Source organism: Mirounga leonina, unplaced genomic scaffold (assembly GCF_011800145.1).
Source record: "Mirounga leonina isolate KUSES-001 unplaced genomic scaffold, KU_Mleo_1.0 Mir_114, whole genome shotgun sequence".
Taxonomy (NCBI): domain Eukaryota; kingdom Metazoa; phylum Chordata; class Mammalia; order Carnivora; family Phocidae; genus Mirounga; species Mirounga leonina.
In genome coordinates this window covers 2,374,625-2,389,216 of record NW_023270265.1, presented here as the reverse complement: position 1 = coordinate 2,389,216, position 14,592 = coordinate 2,374,625, and the positions used below count along the sequence as shown (strand labels likewise).

Sequence of the window (14,592 nt, the reverse complement as noted above, 5' to 3'; positions counted from 1 at the left end):
CCTGGTATTAGCACTTATAGGTTCTACACTCCAATGTATTTTTTATCAAACCAAAAAAAAGAATATAAAACAATCTTTTTAAAAAGGTCTGGTGAAAGAACAAGAGACTATCAAAACTGCAAGTAGATTTTGAGAAAGATACAAACAGAATTCTAGAAGTAAAAAATACTGTCATTTAAATTAAAAACACAGTAGGGGCGCCTGGGTGGCTCGGTCATTAAGCATCTGCCTTAGGCTCAGGTCATGATCCCAGCGTCCTGGGATCGAGCCCCGCATCGGGCTCCTTGCTCTGCGGGAAGCCTGCTTCTCCCTCTCCCACTCCCCCTGCTTGTGTTCCCTCTCTTGCTGTGTCTCTCTCTGCCAAATAAATTAAAAAAAAAAAAAAAAACTTTAAAAAAAATAAAATAAAAACACAGTAGATGGATTGATTAAATGACATATTAGACACAACTGTATGAGAATTAGCAAACTGGAAGAGCTGAAGAAATTACCAAGTGGAAAATATAAACTGAGAAAAGATATGAAGGGCAGAGTAAGAAAGTACATTTTTCCAACCAGAGTTCCCAAGGGAAAGAAAAAATGAGGGAAGAGTTAAAAACTCAAAGAGATAATGGCTAAGAATTTTCTAGGATTGGTTAAAAGAAATCCATCCTCAAAAATCAGGGAGTCCAAAAAAAATCCTAAAAAAGATAAATAAGGTGTTAAAACCCCAGAGAGAAAAGTCATAATGTACAGCAAAACAACAATTAGACCAATGGCTGATTTGAATGCAGAAACACTGGAATGATATTTTCAAAGTGCTGGAAAAAAAAATTACTATCAGCCCTGATTTGTTGATCTAATGAAATTATCTCTCAAAAAAGAAGACAAAAGAAAGATATTTTAGGGGTGCCTGGGTGGCTCATCAGTTAGGCGGCTGCCTTCGGCTCAGGTCGTGATCCTGGGGTCCTGGGATGGAGCCCCACGTCTGGCTCCCTGCTCAGCGGAGAGCCTGCTTCTCCCTCTCCCTCTGCCTGCCACTCTGCCTACTTGTGCTATTTATGGGGTGAAAAAAGAAGAGAGAAACAAAATCTTAAAAAAAAAAAAAAGTCGGGGCGCCTGGGTGGCTCAGTTGGTTAAGCGACTGCCTTCGGCTCAGGTCATGATCCTGGAGTCCCGGGATCGAGTCCCACATCGGGCTCCCTGCTCGGCAGGGAGCCTGCTTCTCCCTCTGACCCTCCTCCCTCTCATGCTCTCTCTCTATCTCATTCTCTCTCTCAAATAAATAAAATCTTTAAAAAAAAAAAAAGAAAAGAAACAAAATCTTAGACAACCACATATAAAGGGACAATGGAACTAGAGGTATTTTACAATCTTTATATTAGTCAGGAAAACAGTAAAGATGCTAATTAATTTAAGACTTTGAAGTTAAATACATGTTTCTGGTTTTCCAGAAAACCACTGTAAGACTAGAAATAATAGGTATACCTTCCAAACTAGTAGTGTGATCATTGTGTTCGACTCTTACTCCCATGTTGACAGGACATCTGAAAGAAATTCTAGCCATCCTTCCAGACCAGAGATACTAAGCTCATCCAGTATCTACCATAGTATGTAGTCATTACGTATTTGTTACATTAATTTGGTTGTTCCAGAATTAAACGAATTCTATTTCACAAATGGATTATACTTCTCAACTCTGCCTAGAAGGCTGATTCCATCTTATTATTTTAGTGAGTGGCCTGACTATCCCTTCAATTTTTTCTTTTTCAGAAAATAGGACAATGAATGCTTGGGATAAAATACCAAATCCTAAGCCTCATTTCTTGCTTCTAAGCTGGGGGAAAAAAAATATTTATATATATGCTTTTCTCCTTACTAATGCTCCAAAGGAGATATCAATCAAAAATTTAGATGTTTGATTTTAATCATGGGAAAATGGCAATCAGAAGCTCAGGCACCTAAACTGTGAGTGATATTTTCCCCACAGTTGGTAAAACTGTATATTCCACAACATATGGAATTCTACTGAAAGCTTTCACTGGCATTTTGCCTTGTTAAGCAAAAGTTAGAAGTTATGCTAAGACATTTAAAAAAAGTGAACACTGCCTTTTCATTAGACTAACATTTAAAATATGACTTAAATACCATGGAAAATATATTAATATATCTAACACTCAGAGTTCTTAACTATATGTCAGGCATAGTTTTAAACATTTTTATGAACTCATTAACCCTCACAAAAATACACGATGAGTCAGGTAGTACTATGATTAGCTTTGCTTTACAGAAGAAGACCATGAGAAAAAGATTAAACAATTTCCCCAATTTACATACCTCAAAGGTGTCAATCAATACTGGGATTTGAACCCAAGGAGTTTAGCTCTGGAGCCTTTACTCTTAATCATTACACTCTACTGCCTCCCAAGATTCTTGTCGTGTTTATATGCTGATTTACCTTGTATCTATATCTAAAGTCTGACTGTGGTATTTGCTAACTCATACTAGATGCATTTTGCCAAAGTTGTCTATTCCATTTATTTGCAAAGGATTAAAACTAATAGAGAAGTCCAAATCCATGTTACATTTTTACTTACACTTACAAATTCTGCATATTTCTTATTGGGCGGGATTATTCTCATCTGCACCCCAGGACTTCATGCTTAGAATTTATTCATTCAGGAAACAGGAATTGGATGGTCCTACTTCATGCAATGCCCTGTGCTAAGCAACAGTTTACAGCTACTTCCTAATTGGCAGTTAAATTTCACCAAGATCACCCACAGCACGATATGTATTTTTTCAAAGAAGCATAAAATAGTTTTGGTCGGAAGCAGTAAACGGTCTTCCCATTTGTTCATTCAACAAATATTCTTCAAGACTCTACTATGTGCCAAAGCACTATGATGGGTGCTGAAAATTCAGGGGCAAACACAGCAGAACCAATATTTGCCCCTTAGGGCTCTAGTGGGGAGAAAGACGTTAAGTAAGTAATAATCACACAAATAAGTACTTATAACTGTGATAAGCAAAAAAAGGAAAAAAAACAACAACATAGGAATCATATGATAAATGGACCTAACTCAGTTTTAGAAGTAATGTCAGGGAGGGTGTCCCTAAAACACTGACATTTAATGTGGAAGTTGAGGATTCAAAGAAATAACCCAAATAAAGAAGTACTGGAGAGTAGTTCAGGCAAGGGAATAGCACTGTGCTTTGGAGGAAATGAAAACCAGGTGTGCCTGGAGTGCCACAAGAAGACAGCAGCTAAGCCAATGCTCAAAGGTCTTTTCCTCACTATGAGGCCAACCACCTGTTCATTCCGCCGCTGGCCCACTCTTATTTTCTCCATGGCTCCGAGGAATAAAGTATGTGCAATACTAGCACATGACCCTTTAAAATGAGTAACTTAAATTCTGCAAACAATTTCACTGGTGGAGAGGATGTGGATAAGATAAATCTTTTGTAAGATTATAAATTTCATCTGTATTTTAACAACTTGAGGCCAGAGACCACATCTTGTATATTCTACTATCATTCAGAACACCTAGCAATGTACATAGCAAGGGTCTGATAACTCATTTGCTATTTGGGGAGAAGAGCTGTAGGATAAGAAATTTAAGTGTTAGTAGTCTTGATTTTTTTCTATGTAAGAATTACTTCCCCATTCACATATCCTTATCTACTTTAATTGTATGAATAAAAACATGTTGTCTACCTTACAGATTAAAAGATGAGCCAGTGCTTCAGAGATGGGTTGGAGAAAGAAGGCTTGAAATATAGGGAGCGGGCGCCTGGGGGACTCAGTTGGTTAAGCGACTGCCTTCGGCTCAGGTCATGGTCCCAGAGTCCTGGGATCGAGTCCCACATCGGGCTCCCTGCTCGGCAGGGAGCCTGCTTCTCCCTCTGACCCTCTCTCCTCTCATGCTGTTTCTCTCTCTCTCTCAAATAAATAAATAAATAAAATCTTTAAAAAAAAAAAAAAGAAAAGAAATATAGGGAGCTAGATAATAGAGGTCCCTCACCTCCCAACTCTAAGAACAAATGTGCTATTTCTCCTTCTTCACAGAAAGCTTACCTATGGGAATAAGTTAAACTTATTTCAAAAGAAGGAATGACTTTTACTTGGATTGTGGCCAGCTGCAATGAAATTCAGTCACTTTCCTCTTAAAAGTCATTCAACTGGAAATCTTATCAGTGGGAAATTCTCTAAGGGCCAAAGATTCTATTTTCTGCAACTTAACAATATTTGTAAAACATTTTTAGTTCTAAGATTCACTACCTCTCATCCTCTGTACACACATAACATCCCACATTCATACCAATCCAATGTGCTGACTTCTAACAGAAGTGACATAAAATTTTTTGGACTCTAAAAGTCCAAATATGTAACGACACAATATAATATCATTTATGAATCTTCGTTTCTCTCTGTGATTACATAACCATTTCTACACAGCAACATTTGAGGGCAGGAAAGGAGAATCACCATGCCTTCCAAAGGAGGCAAGAGACAGTGAGCTATCCTCATCAGAATGACTAGCTGGGAGAGCAAGTATCAAAGCACAATACACTTATGGAAGGAATACCATGAGCAAGGGACTGAGATAAGAACAGCACTGGAAATATCAAGAATATAGCCCAGTCCTTGCCCTCCAGAAACCAACAGTCTAAAAGGGAGATACCCGGGGGGGGGGGGGGGGGGAGCCACAAATCAATCATCAAAGACTAATGATCCAGCATATGAGGACACAGATCTACCAAGGGAATGGAAAGAAGGCAACAAATTCCCAACTTCCTGTGTCTAATTATCCAAGTCCCATTTTATCCATTACTCTATCATACTCTACCTATTTGTCTGCACATAATACACATACCTAAATAGATTTAATCAGACTAAAGCCCTCATATCTTTAACAAGCATGCCCAGATTAGAAATTCTAATCTAACCTAGATTAGATGAGGACCTAGCCCATTATTTTGAAGTCATCTCATTCCACACTTACTGAAACAAGCAGTTAGCTAAGTACATCATGACTCCTTAAACTGCACATGACAAAGTCTTGGGATATTGTATCAGACTCTGTCTCCTAGCTTTTCTTTGCAAAATTTTAAACAGGAAAGTGAATTAAAGGGTTTGGGGGTTTTTTAAATGATGAAAAAGGGTAAGAACTGGTGCATCTATATATAGCTTAGTTTGCATTTATATCCAGGGAAACACAATTTGGTTTGGAGTAGAGAGAAAAGAGTAAGACAAATCAAGTTCAAATAGACTGAAAAAGGCTGAGAAAACTGAGAGAAGACTGTGACTAAAGACAGATTTTCTAAATTTCAACAATGAAAATGTAGTACTTCTGTAACAAGAAAAATTTTGCTCTTTTTGAAAGACCATTATGAAGGCTCAGCATGATAATAGTATACAGTTCAATATTATTTATATTATTATATGAAGGCTATAATACTTTAATCATGATAAAAAAACAAATGAAAAAAATTCCCTACCTACATATTAATCTCTCCTTCCCTAATAAATCTCTTTGTAAGTTATTAAGAAAAACAAGGGGGACGGGGCCATGGGTGGCTCAGTCAGTTAAGCGGCCAGCTCTTGATTTCAGCTCAGGTCATAATCTCAGGGTCATAGGATCGAGCCCCACACGGGGCTCCACGCTCAGCAGGGAGTCAGTTTGAGGATTCTCTCTCCTTCTCCCTCTGCGCTTCCCTCCACTCTCTCCCAAATAAATAAATAAATAAATAAATAAATAAATCTTTTTTAAAAAAGAAAAAACAAGTTAAGACAGTCTTTCCCTCCATAACCATTCCCAATGAAAACTAAGTAAGTACTAAAATGGCTGAAAAAGACAGAGAAGCAGCCACCTCAATCATTCAAAACGTTGTGTAATCTGAACTTAATTCTGTGGCCCAATATCCCAAACACCTATCGCAAGAATTCTACAGTTCCGATGTACAAGGAATAGAAAGACAGATAAAAGCCTCCAATGGGAGACCCTACCTCCAATACATCAACTTTCTTCTCTGGGTGTTTCAGAGTCTTATTATATATCCAACTTTACTCCTTAAACCTCACTTTGATGTATTTATACTACATATATAACACTAAAGGCTGCTAAAGCTTAAAAAAGTCAAGGCTGAAATTTATGTTTTCTCCTTCTAGTCCTGTCTATATGGGAAGGTTTAAGGGCAGACCTGACCAAAAGCAACATGAAGTAATTGAATGACCCTTCCTCAGCAAGAATACTGAGCATATAGTATTATTCTAGAAAGAAATCCTGCTGTGACGCCAGCTAATCTCTGACATTTGCTCATTAAGGACTGCTATTTTTTTTGATACTGCTCTAATGCTTGTTTATTAGGTAAAAATGTACCCCACTGTCATGACCATGACATAAGGTTCAATGAAAAGGCTGGGCCAGATCAGTCAAAAGCAAAAAAGAGACAGTTCAACTTTATGATAGTCTTTGTCTCCTGCCATATGGTTCAAGGACGTGAGGATCTTTTTTTTTTTTTAATATTTTATTTATTTATTTGACAGAGAGAGAGATATCGAGAGAGGGAACACAAGCAGGGGCAGAGGGAGAGGGAGAAGCAGGCTTCCCGCTGAGCAGGGAGCCCGACATGGGGCTCAACCCCAGAACCCTGGGATCATGACCCGAGCCGAAGGCAGATGCTCAACGACTGAGCCACCCAGGCGCCCCGAGGATCTTTTAATAAGGAATTCACGACTCATAGCATGCTCCTACACTGTAACCAGCAGGACTCCAAATAATGTGTCAACACCTGGTCTAAATTGTTAAATTTTAAAAGACACTTCCAATTTTAAAAGAATGCAAGATCCCAATGCCTCTTTCAGATAGGAACATATTCTCACATTATGATTTTAGTAAGTGGCCTACGTAGTTGAAATGACTCCAAAAGAGAGAACCACAACCCAAAATAGCCTGAACACTTTTGTTATCTCAACCAATGGGCAGTTAGCCATTCAAGCCTTCCTCTTAATATATATTCTACTCGTTTCAGACAAAGCCCACAATAAATTCAGTGAGACTGTTCAGATTCAGCTATATCAGATGTTTAAAAGCTGGGGATGAAAAATGTTCATTACACAAGATTTCTATTATAATATTTTGCGCATAAAAAGTAAATACTATGTATATGTTCATTTAGTAAAAAAAAATATATATATATCCTATTGTATACCTATGGTCACAGCCTGACACTAGAAATAAAATAATGAACACAATAGATGTGGTCCCTGCAACTGAGGAACCTACAGTCTAGTGGAGAAAACAGACAAGTATGGTGAATGTCACTGAAACGCATATACATGCTATGCTGAACTGCAGTAAAAGACCAGGAATAGGGCGCCTGGGTGGCTCAGTTGGTTGAGCGACTGCCTTCGGCTCAGGTCATGATCCCAAGGTTCTGGGATCGAGTCCCACATCGGGCTCCCGGCACAGCAGGAAGCCTGCTTCTCCCTCTCCCACTCCCCCTGCTTGTGTTTCTGCTCTCGCTGTCTCTGTCTCTGTCAAATAAATAAATAAAATCTTTAAAAAAAAAAAAAAAGACCAGGAATAATAAGACCCTCTAAGTTGTGATACGTATAAAGCATCGGCATTTTATATGTATATAAATGACCAGTAATTAAATAAGTATATAAAATGATCAAACTCCTTTTTTAACAAGTATACAAGAAATATTAAAACCCAAATAAGTCCCATCCCCATGAAAGTACTTGCCTTGATGCTGCCCTTACTCCTGGACTACAATAGAAAGAGGCAACTTAAGATACTGTGGTTAATACCACAAGACTTTTACTCTACTTATATTCTGTCCCCTTAGAGTTATACCAGTGCTATTTATAAAACAACTTTGGAAAAGCCCAACTTTCTACTGTGCAGATATATAAACAAATTTTTTTTTAAAGATTTTATTTATTTAAGAGAGAGAGAGCGCACGCACGCACAAGCAGGAGGAGAGGCAGAGGGCAAGGGAGAAGCCAACTCCCTGCTGAGCAGGGAGCCCAACAAGAACGTGGAGCTCGATCCTAGGACCCCAGGATCATGACCCGAACCGAAGGCAGATGCTTAACCAGCTGTGCCACCCAGCCGCCCCTAAACAAATATTTAAATTGGGGCTCTACTAAAATTAAAAACACAGTTGTAGAAACATTATAATCTTCAAAACTCTTCTGGTCTCTCAATCACATGAGTAAATGTTAAGTATTATTGGAACAAAGTTCACAATCTGACCCATTCATTTATCTCTTTTGATCCAAAGTTTTTCATTTTTCAAATGAAACTTCATGATCGCACAAAGAATCCACAAACCTACCTTAAATACTATGTAAATACAGAAATCCTATAAAAGCACTTTAAATACTATTAGTTCTAATAGGCTTTCAAGCTGAGCAGCCATATAGACCATAAAAAGCCTTTATCTGTTTTGCAGGCATAAATACTTCTATGCTGATCTGTATCTACTCTTACGTTTTTTTCTAAAGAAATGCTGCAAAATGGAATGTTGCTGTGAAACAGAACCCTACCTTCACATCATTCTTTTCATATGCGGGCCCTTCCTGCAGGCCATGCCAAAGCCAGGCTTTAAACAGATAATCTTGCCAGGCCCAGGACACGTGGCAACTCTATGACTAACGGCATTCTTGTTGCTTCAAAGTCTAGGTGGAAAACTTCCACTGATATTTAACAACTTTGCTCTAAGTGGCACAGGATAGTGCAGTAGAGTAAGCAAAGGATACAGAGTAAGAGAAACAGAGTTTGGGTTCAAACTCTACCACTAACTAGCTGCGCCACTGTGGGCAGGTTACTTAAATTCTCTGACCTACATACAGCATCCTCATCTGTAAAACTGAGACCATCACAATACCTACCTTAACAGATTACTATGATAGTGTATATGAAAGTATTTTTTAACTATAAAGGATTATACAAATGTTCTTTTTATTCACTTTATTAATTTTTTCCTTAATGTAGAAATATGTTCATTTTAAAAACTGGGAAATACAGAAAAAATATTAAAAAGAAAAAAAAAATCACGACAGGCCTATCACCATTGCTGTTATTTTATGTATTTATTTCTTAAGATTTTTTTTTTTTCTAAGTAATCACTACAGGCAACATGGGGCTCAGACTCTGCAACCCTGAGATCAAGAGTCACATGCTCTTCGAACTGAGCCAGCCAGGTGCCCCTGTTGTTATTTATTTTAACGGAAAAAATCTAACATCAACCAAGAAAAAAAAATTAGAGCAAAAATAATTTCAGATGCTAATATTGATCATTTACAAATGACAAAATTAATTGCCAATTTCTTTTTAAGAGCAGAACAGTCTTTCCCATCTATTAGGTTAAAGTAAAGACAATGCTATTTGTACCAGAGTTGGTCTCAAGAGGGTATGATATATGGGCGAGGCTCATAAAAGTCAAGGCCACAGAAACTCCCAAAATAAATATTTCATGAGCCCAAGGAGAAGTTACAACACATGCCCTCAGATGCAATGGAGAAGGCAAAGGGTCTGAAGCCCCATTAATAAAACCACCACAACTGAAGGGTCACAAAGACTGACGGATTGCCATGGGTCAGTTCAAAAGAAAAAAGAAAAAAGAAAAATTTATATACCATGCTATAGGACAGGCAGTCTAAGACTTCTGACTTTTTCACACTGCTCACTGAATCCCACCTTTGGAACTTCTTACCCCTCCTCTATTTTTCCTTTCCCACCCTTCTTTCTCTTAGACCCCCTTCCTTGTTTTATTATTGCATTAGAATCACTCTCTGTGTTTAAAATGGCCTTATGCCATACAATAGAATATTATTCAGCAACAAAAAGGAATGAAGTTCTGATACATACTATATAACACCATGGATGAACCTTGAAAACATTATGCAAAATGAAAGAAGTCAGACACAAAAGACCACATATTTTATGATTCCATTAACACAAAATGTCTAGAATAGTTAAATCCACAGAGACAGACAGTAGATTGGTGGTTGCCTAAGACTGGGGAGGTGGGGGATGGGAGAGACTGAGTGACCGCAGTAGGAGGTTTCTCCTTGAGGGGACACAAACTTCCTAAAATTAGATTGTAGTGATAGTAGCACAACTCTGTCAATATATTAAAAACAAAACAACAACAACGACAAAAACATTTAATTGTATACATTAAATGGGGGACTTGTATGGCATATGAATTATACCTCAACAAAACTGTTTTTAAAAAATGGTCTTGTTCAGGATCCTGAGTTGAAAAAAGGACGTGTGAATAAATACTCCCATCCTACTCCTCCCTAACTGTGCAGTAAAAGTGATGACTCGGTTGAGATAAGATGTGTATGTTAAGTAACTGGACTACATTTGTTTAACAAATATACATGAAGTTACAAATCCAAATGACTCTTGCCCCTCCAAAAGTAGTCACCTTAATGATGCCGTAAGTCAAAACTTGGTCCTCATATTCTGAATAATTCTATGCCTCTGTTTGGGTAGTTCTTTCTGCTTATAATGCCTTTCTTACCACATCTTTAGATCAAATCCCACCCATCTCAAATGTTACATTCTCCATGAAGCCTTGTGGATTCTCCATCAAAAGTAATCTCACCTTACTTCTGAACTTCCAGGGTACTTGACTTCCTTAGAGTCACTTAGCACTTTCAATCCAGTCTTGTACTTATTTTGCCTAGAATCATACTTACTGCTTTGACATTAAAAGGGGGTCTCAACAAATACCTATTTGGTAAAGGAATGACTATGCTTAACAATTGAGAATTTCATCTTCATCTGGTAAACTTTAATTTTGGAAATATCCAAAGCTCATTTAGACTCAAGAATGGCACATAAAATAGTAGGGCTAAGGAATGCCCACTGCAGATGAAATTTTCTTGACAAATTTGACATATGTATGTAAATAATCTGAGAGAAATTTCAAACAGAAGCACTGGAATAAAAATATAACCTCCCAAGGGACACCTGGGTGGCTCAGATGGTTAAGCGTCTGCCTTCAGCTCAGGTCATGATGCCAGGGTCCTGGGATCGAGTCCCGCATCGGGCTCCCTGCTCCGCGGGGAGCCTGCTTCTCCCTCTGCCTCTGCCTCTGCCTCTCTCTCTCATGAATAAATAAATAAAATCTTTAAAAAAAAAAATATATATATATATATATAAAACCTCCCAAGGTAATTGAAAGAAACCTGAATTACGTAAGTTCCAGAATATTTGTTCAAAAATCAGTTTCCTTATTTTATAATAACACCACATGTTTTTTCCTAGCAAAACCGGCGAATTCTATCATCAGGTTCTATTAACTCTTCTTCTACTATAATTCTAATTAATTCCTTCTCCATTTTCCCTGCCACACCCAAAGTCCAAGGCCTCATTATCTTCATGACCAACCAATTTAAAAGGTCTAATTTATCTCCCCTCCCACAGTTCCTTCTTTCCCTCAGCAATACTTACTGGGCCATCCTGTGTGCCAGTGTTGAGCGTAGGAACTGGGGAGCACATAAAGAAATGGCAAATGAGGCTTGTGCCCCAGACACAACCTAGTTGGGGAGTTGACACTTGTACATAATTCATCACAATACTCAGCAGCATATATGTAAGGGCCACAATTGGCATTGAGAATTTCAAGCAGTGGGCAGGTCCTCTGGCCTCCAGAGAACACAACCTATACAGTCTCCCTCCAACACCATTCTCATCCCCTCCCCCCTCCCACTGCCTTCGTTCATCTTATTGGATAAGGCCTTCTGTTAAACTGCCCATATGTCATACGCTGACTTCGTCTCTAATTTCTCTCCAACTTACTTCCTGAGCTAGTCCAGACAATATATCTGTTGTAACGTTGTAACCTGGAAATGACTTACCAGTATCTTTGTTCACTATTGACTATCAGCACAATCCTCCTAACTTGCTCTCTGATTAATTCAAATCGACCAATCCCAAGTCCCTTTTTTTGTATGTATTGGGATATAACTATATGTAATTTTTTTTCAGCTCCTGACTGGCCTTATTTCTTTTGTATTTGTCTCACAATGTCTTTGCAGTGTTTCCTAACGAAGCACGTATCACAACCACCTATGGAGCTTCTTAAAAATACAAAACGCCTTGAGACTACCCCATGAAGAGCTCCTCAGTTAAGTATGCGATGGGAGTTGGACATCTTTATTACTAAAAAGCCCCACCGGTGATTCTGATGCACAGCCCAACCTGAGAACCACTGATTTATTACAATGCTCCCTACGCAGCATTCAATTCTTACTAATTCATGCAATGAAGCTCATAAATAACTTTTCTCTAAATAGCCTAACCAGATATCAACCCCTAGACTAAACTAGCTCTGTTCCAAGTGCAACATGTGGTTTTAAGATTTCATTTCCTGAAGTATACTCCATGGAGGGACAATATCACCCTGTCTCTTTACATTGTTTCCTATTTGTTGAAAAATGGAGGCCTGGAATGCAGCCATGTTAGACAACACTATATAAGAATGTACTCTGGAGTCTTAGATTAAAATTAGTTATAAAAAGAACAAGAACAATGTAGAACTAGATATTCTGAATGAAGACAGTGTTCTTACTGCATAGATTCTTACTAAATCTATACAGAAGGAAGAAGAGGAATTTGGTCAGTAGAGTTCCCCCCATCTTCCTAATGATCAGTCTCTTGGAACTGCCTGAGAAGGGCCCCCAAAGACGAGGAAGACTTTCAGCAGCTACAGTGCGCCTGGTGCATTCAGTGCTCTAATCAGATAAGTAACCCAAGCCCCACCCAGACCGACAGTTGCCTCCCAACCTGCCAACTACCCTGACACAAACTATTTTCACAGCTCGGTGGGGGAGCAGTATGAACTTTTTCCAAAGTTGTCCCTCACAGGCAGCAGTGGTCTGAGTCACCCACCCAGGGTGGGAAAGAAAAGTGTGATATTAGTCAGGGGAGTGTTAGGAGACTGGTCACAGCACCTCTTTTTCCATTTCAGGAGTGAGCTCCGCCTCCCCTAGGAACCACCTAAGTTATCAGTCCCAGCTGTGGGCTACAGGGGTCTGCAAGGGCCACTCAGCCACCCACGAAAGTTGTGGGTCGGGGAGGAGACGCCCCGTCCTGCTCTCCGGCAGGGGCCGCAGATCCCAGATTCCACAGGCCTCTCCCCGCACTCCATCTTGCTTCCTGCCAGGAGGAGGGGCCGAGGAGGAGGGCCCCCGAGTCTGGAAAGGCCCCAGGGGGCAGAAGCCGTTTGACAGCAGGTAAAGCCAGGTGGAAATCTCCAAGGGAGGGAGAAAAATGAAAGGCGGCAGGGTGAAACGAAAGAGGAAAGAGGACTCGTGGTCGTGAATTATTGCATGAAGAAATATAAAGAAAATTACCCGGTGTTTGAGAGTGCCAGAGGTGTGAGCAGAAGTAGAAATGCCTAGGAAAGAAGGAGGAGACCGGGAGACGAGTGGCCAGGAAGACAAGTGGACAAAAGAGCCAGACTCGGGGAGCGCGGGGGGAGGGTGGCGAGTGAGGCAGGTCACAGGGTGAGGACAAGTATTAGAAAGGTGAACAACGCGGCTCAAATAAGAATCCCTGGGAGGAAAGGCGGGGAATCCGTACGGGAGCGCGCCAGCCCATAGGCCAGACTGGGGAGGCCTAAAAAGGAGCTGAGAGCAAGGCTGTCAACGTGAGGGGCGACAGCCTGCTGAAAGGGGCCATCAGACACCCTAACAACTATCATTTACTGAGCGCCTACTGTGGGTCATACGCTGCGCTAGGCACTTTACAAATACCACCTCGCTGAATCAAACAACAAACCCGCAAGGCAGGCATTATTATGATTGCCCCCATTTTATAGATGAAGAAACTGAGGCCCTCAGAAACTTGGGAGCTCGCTCAAGGTCACAGAGTGAGGGAATCGGGATTCAAACCCATGGCCATCTGGCTCTAGAGCCCACGCGCAAAGCCACAGGCAGCTAGCCGGCGAAGTGGAGCCACTGAGATGTCTCCTGACCCCGCTCCCCACCCCAGGCCCAGCGCGCTCACCCGGACAAGGTTGCTGACGGCCGCCTGCACGGCGGCCACGGGCGCGGTGAGGTCAGGGATGGCTTTGCCGTCCACCTCGCCTTCCTCGTGCATGATTACCAGGTGCGAGATCTGCTGCGCCACCGGCTCCAAGATGCTCTCGATCGTGCGCGTATGAAACACCGGCATCGCGGCGGCTAGCGGGGCGGCGAACCGCGGGCTACAGAGAATTGGGAACGACGGGGCCGGGGACCCGCTGAAAGACCGACTGCGAGCAGCAACTACGGAGACCGGGCTTCCCTCGGCGTAACCAGCCCTGCGGGCGCCCCGCCCCATCGCGTCGCCGCGCCCAATGGTAGCACCGCTCAGACCGGGGCCGCCACGCCTATTGGTCCCGCTTCGAGATGCTCCGCCTCCGCCACAGCGCCGCCAAGACCCCGCCCCGCCCCCATTCCCAAGGGAGGGGCCTGGGATTGGGGCTGCGCCGCCGGGATTGCAACCGGATTCCGGAGTCCTAACGCGGGGCGCTCCTTATAAGGGCATGGTGGGAGCGGAGCGTGCGGCTGGAATCAGTGGCCCCGCCCCCAGGAGC

At 41.1% G+C, this 14,592-nt stretch overlaps 1 protein-coding gene across 2 annotated transcripts in view; it reads right to left on the bottom strand.

The window, feature by feature from the left end:
* VCL (vinculin) overlaps positions 1-14,327 on the bottom strand; it is a 112,527-nt gene extending 98,200 nt beyond the window's left edge. The window contains exon 1 of one of the 2 annotated variants that reach the window (XM_035022204.1): positions 14,022-14,327. In XM_035022204.1, the coding sequence (XP_034878095.1) occupies positions 14,022-14,189 (168 nt within the window). In that variant the 5' untranslated portion in view covers positions 14,190-14,327. The remainder of the gene's footprint in view (positions 1-14,021) is intronic. The other variant, XM_035022214.1, reaches the window with a different exon arrangement.
* Positions 14,328-14,592: the final 265 nt, after the last annotated feature.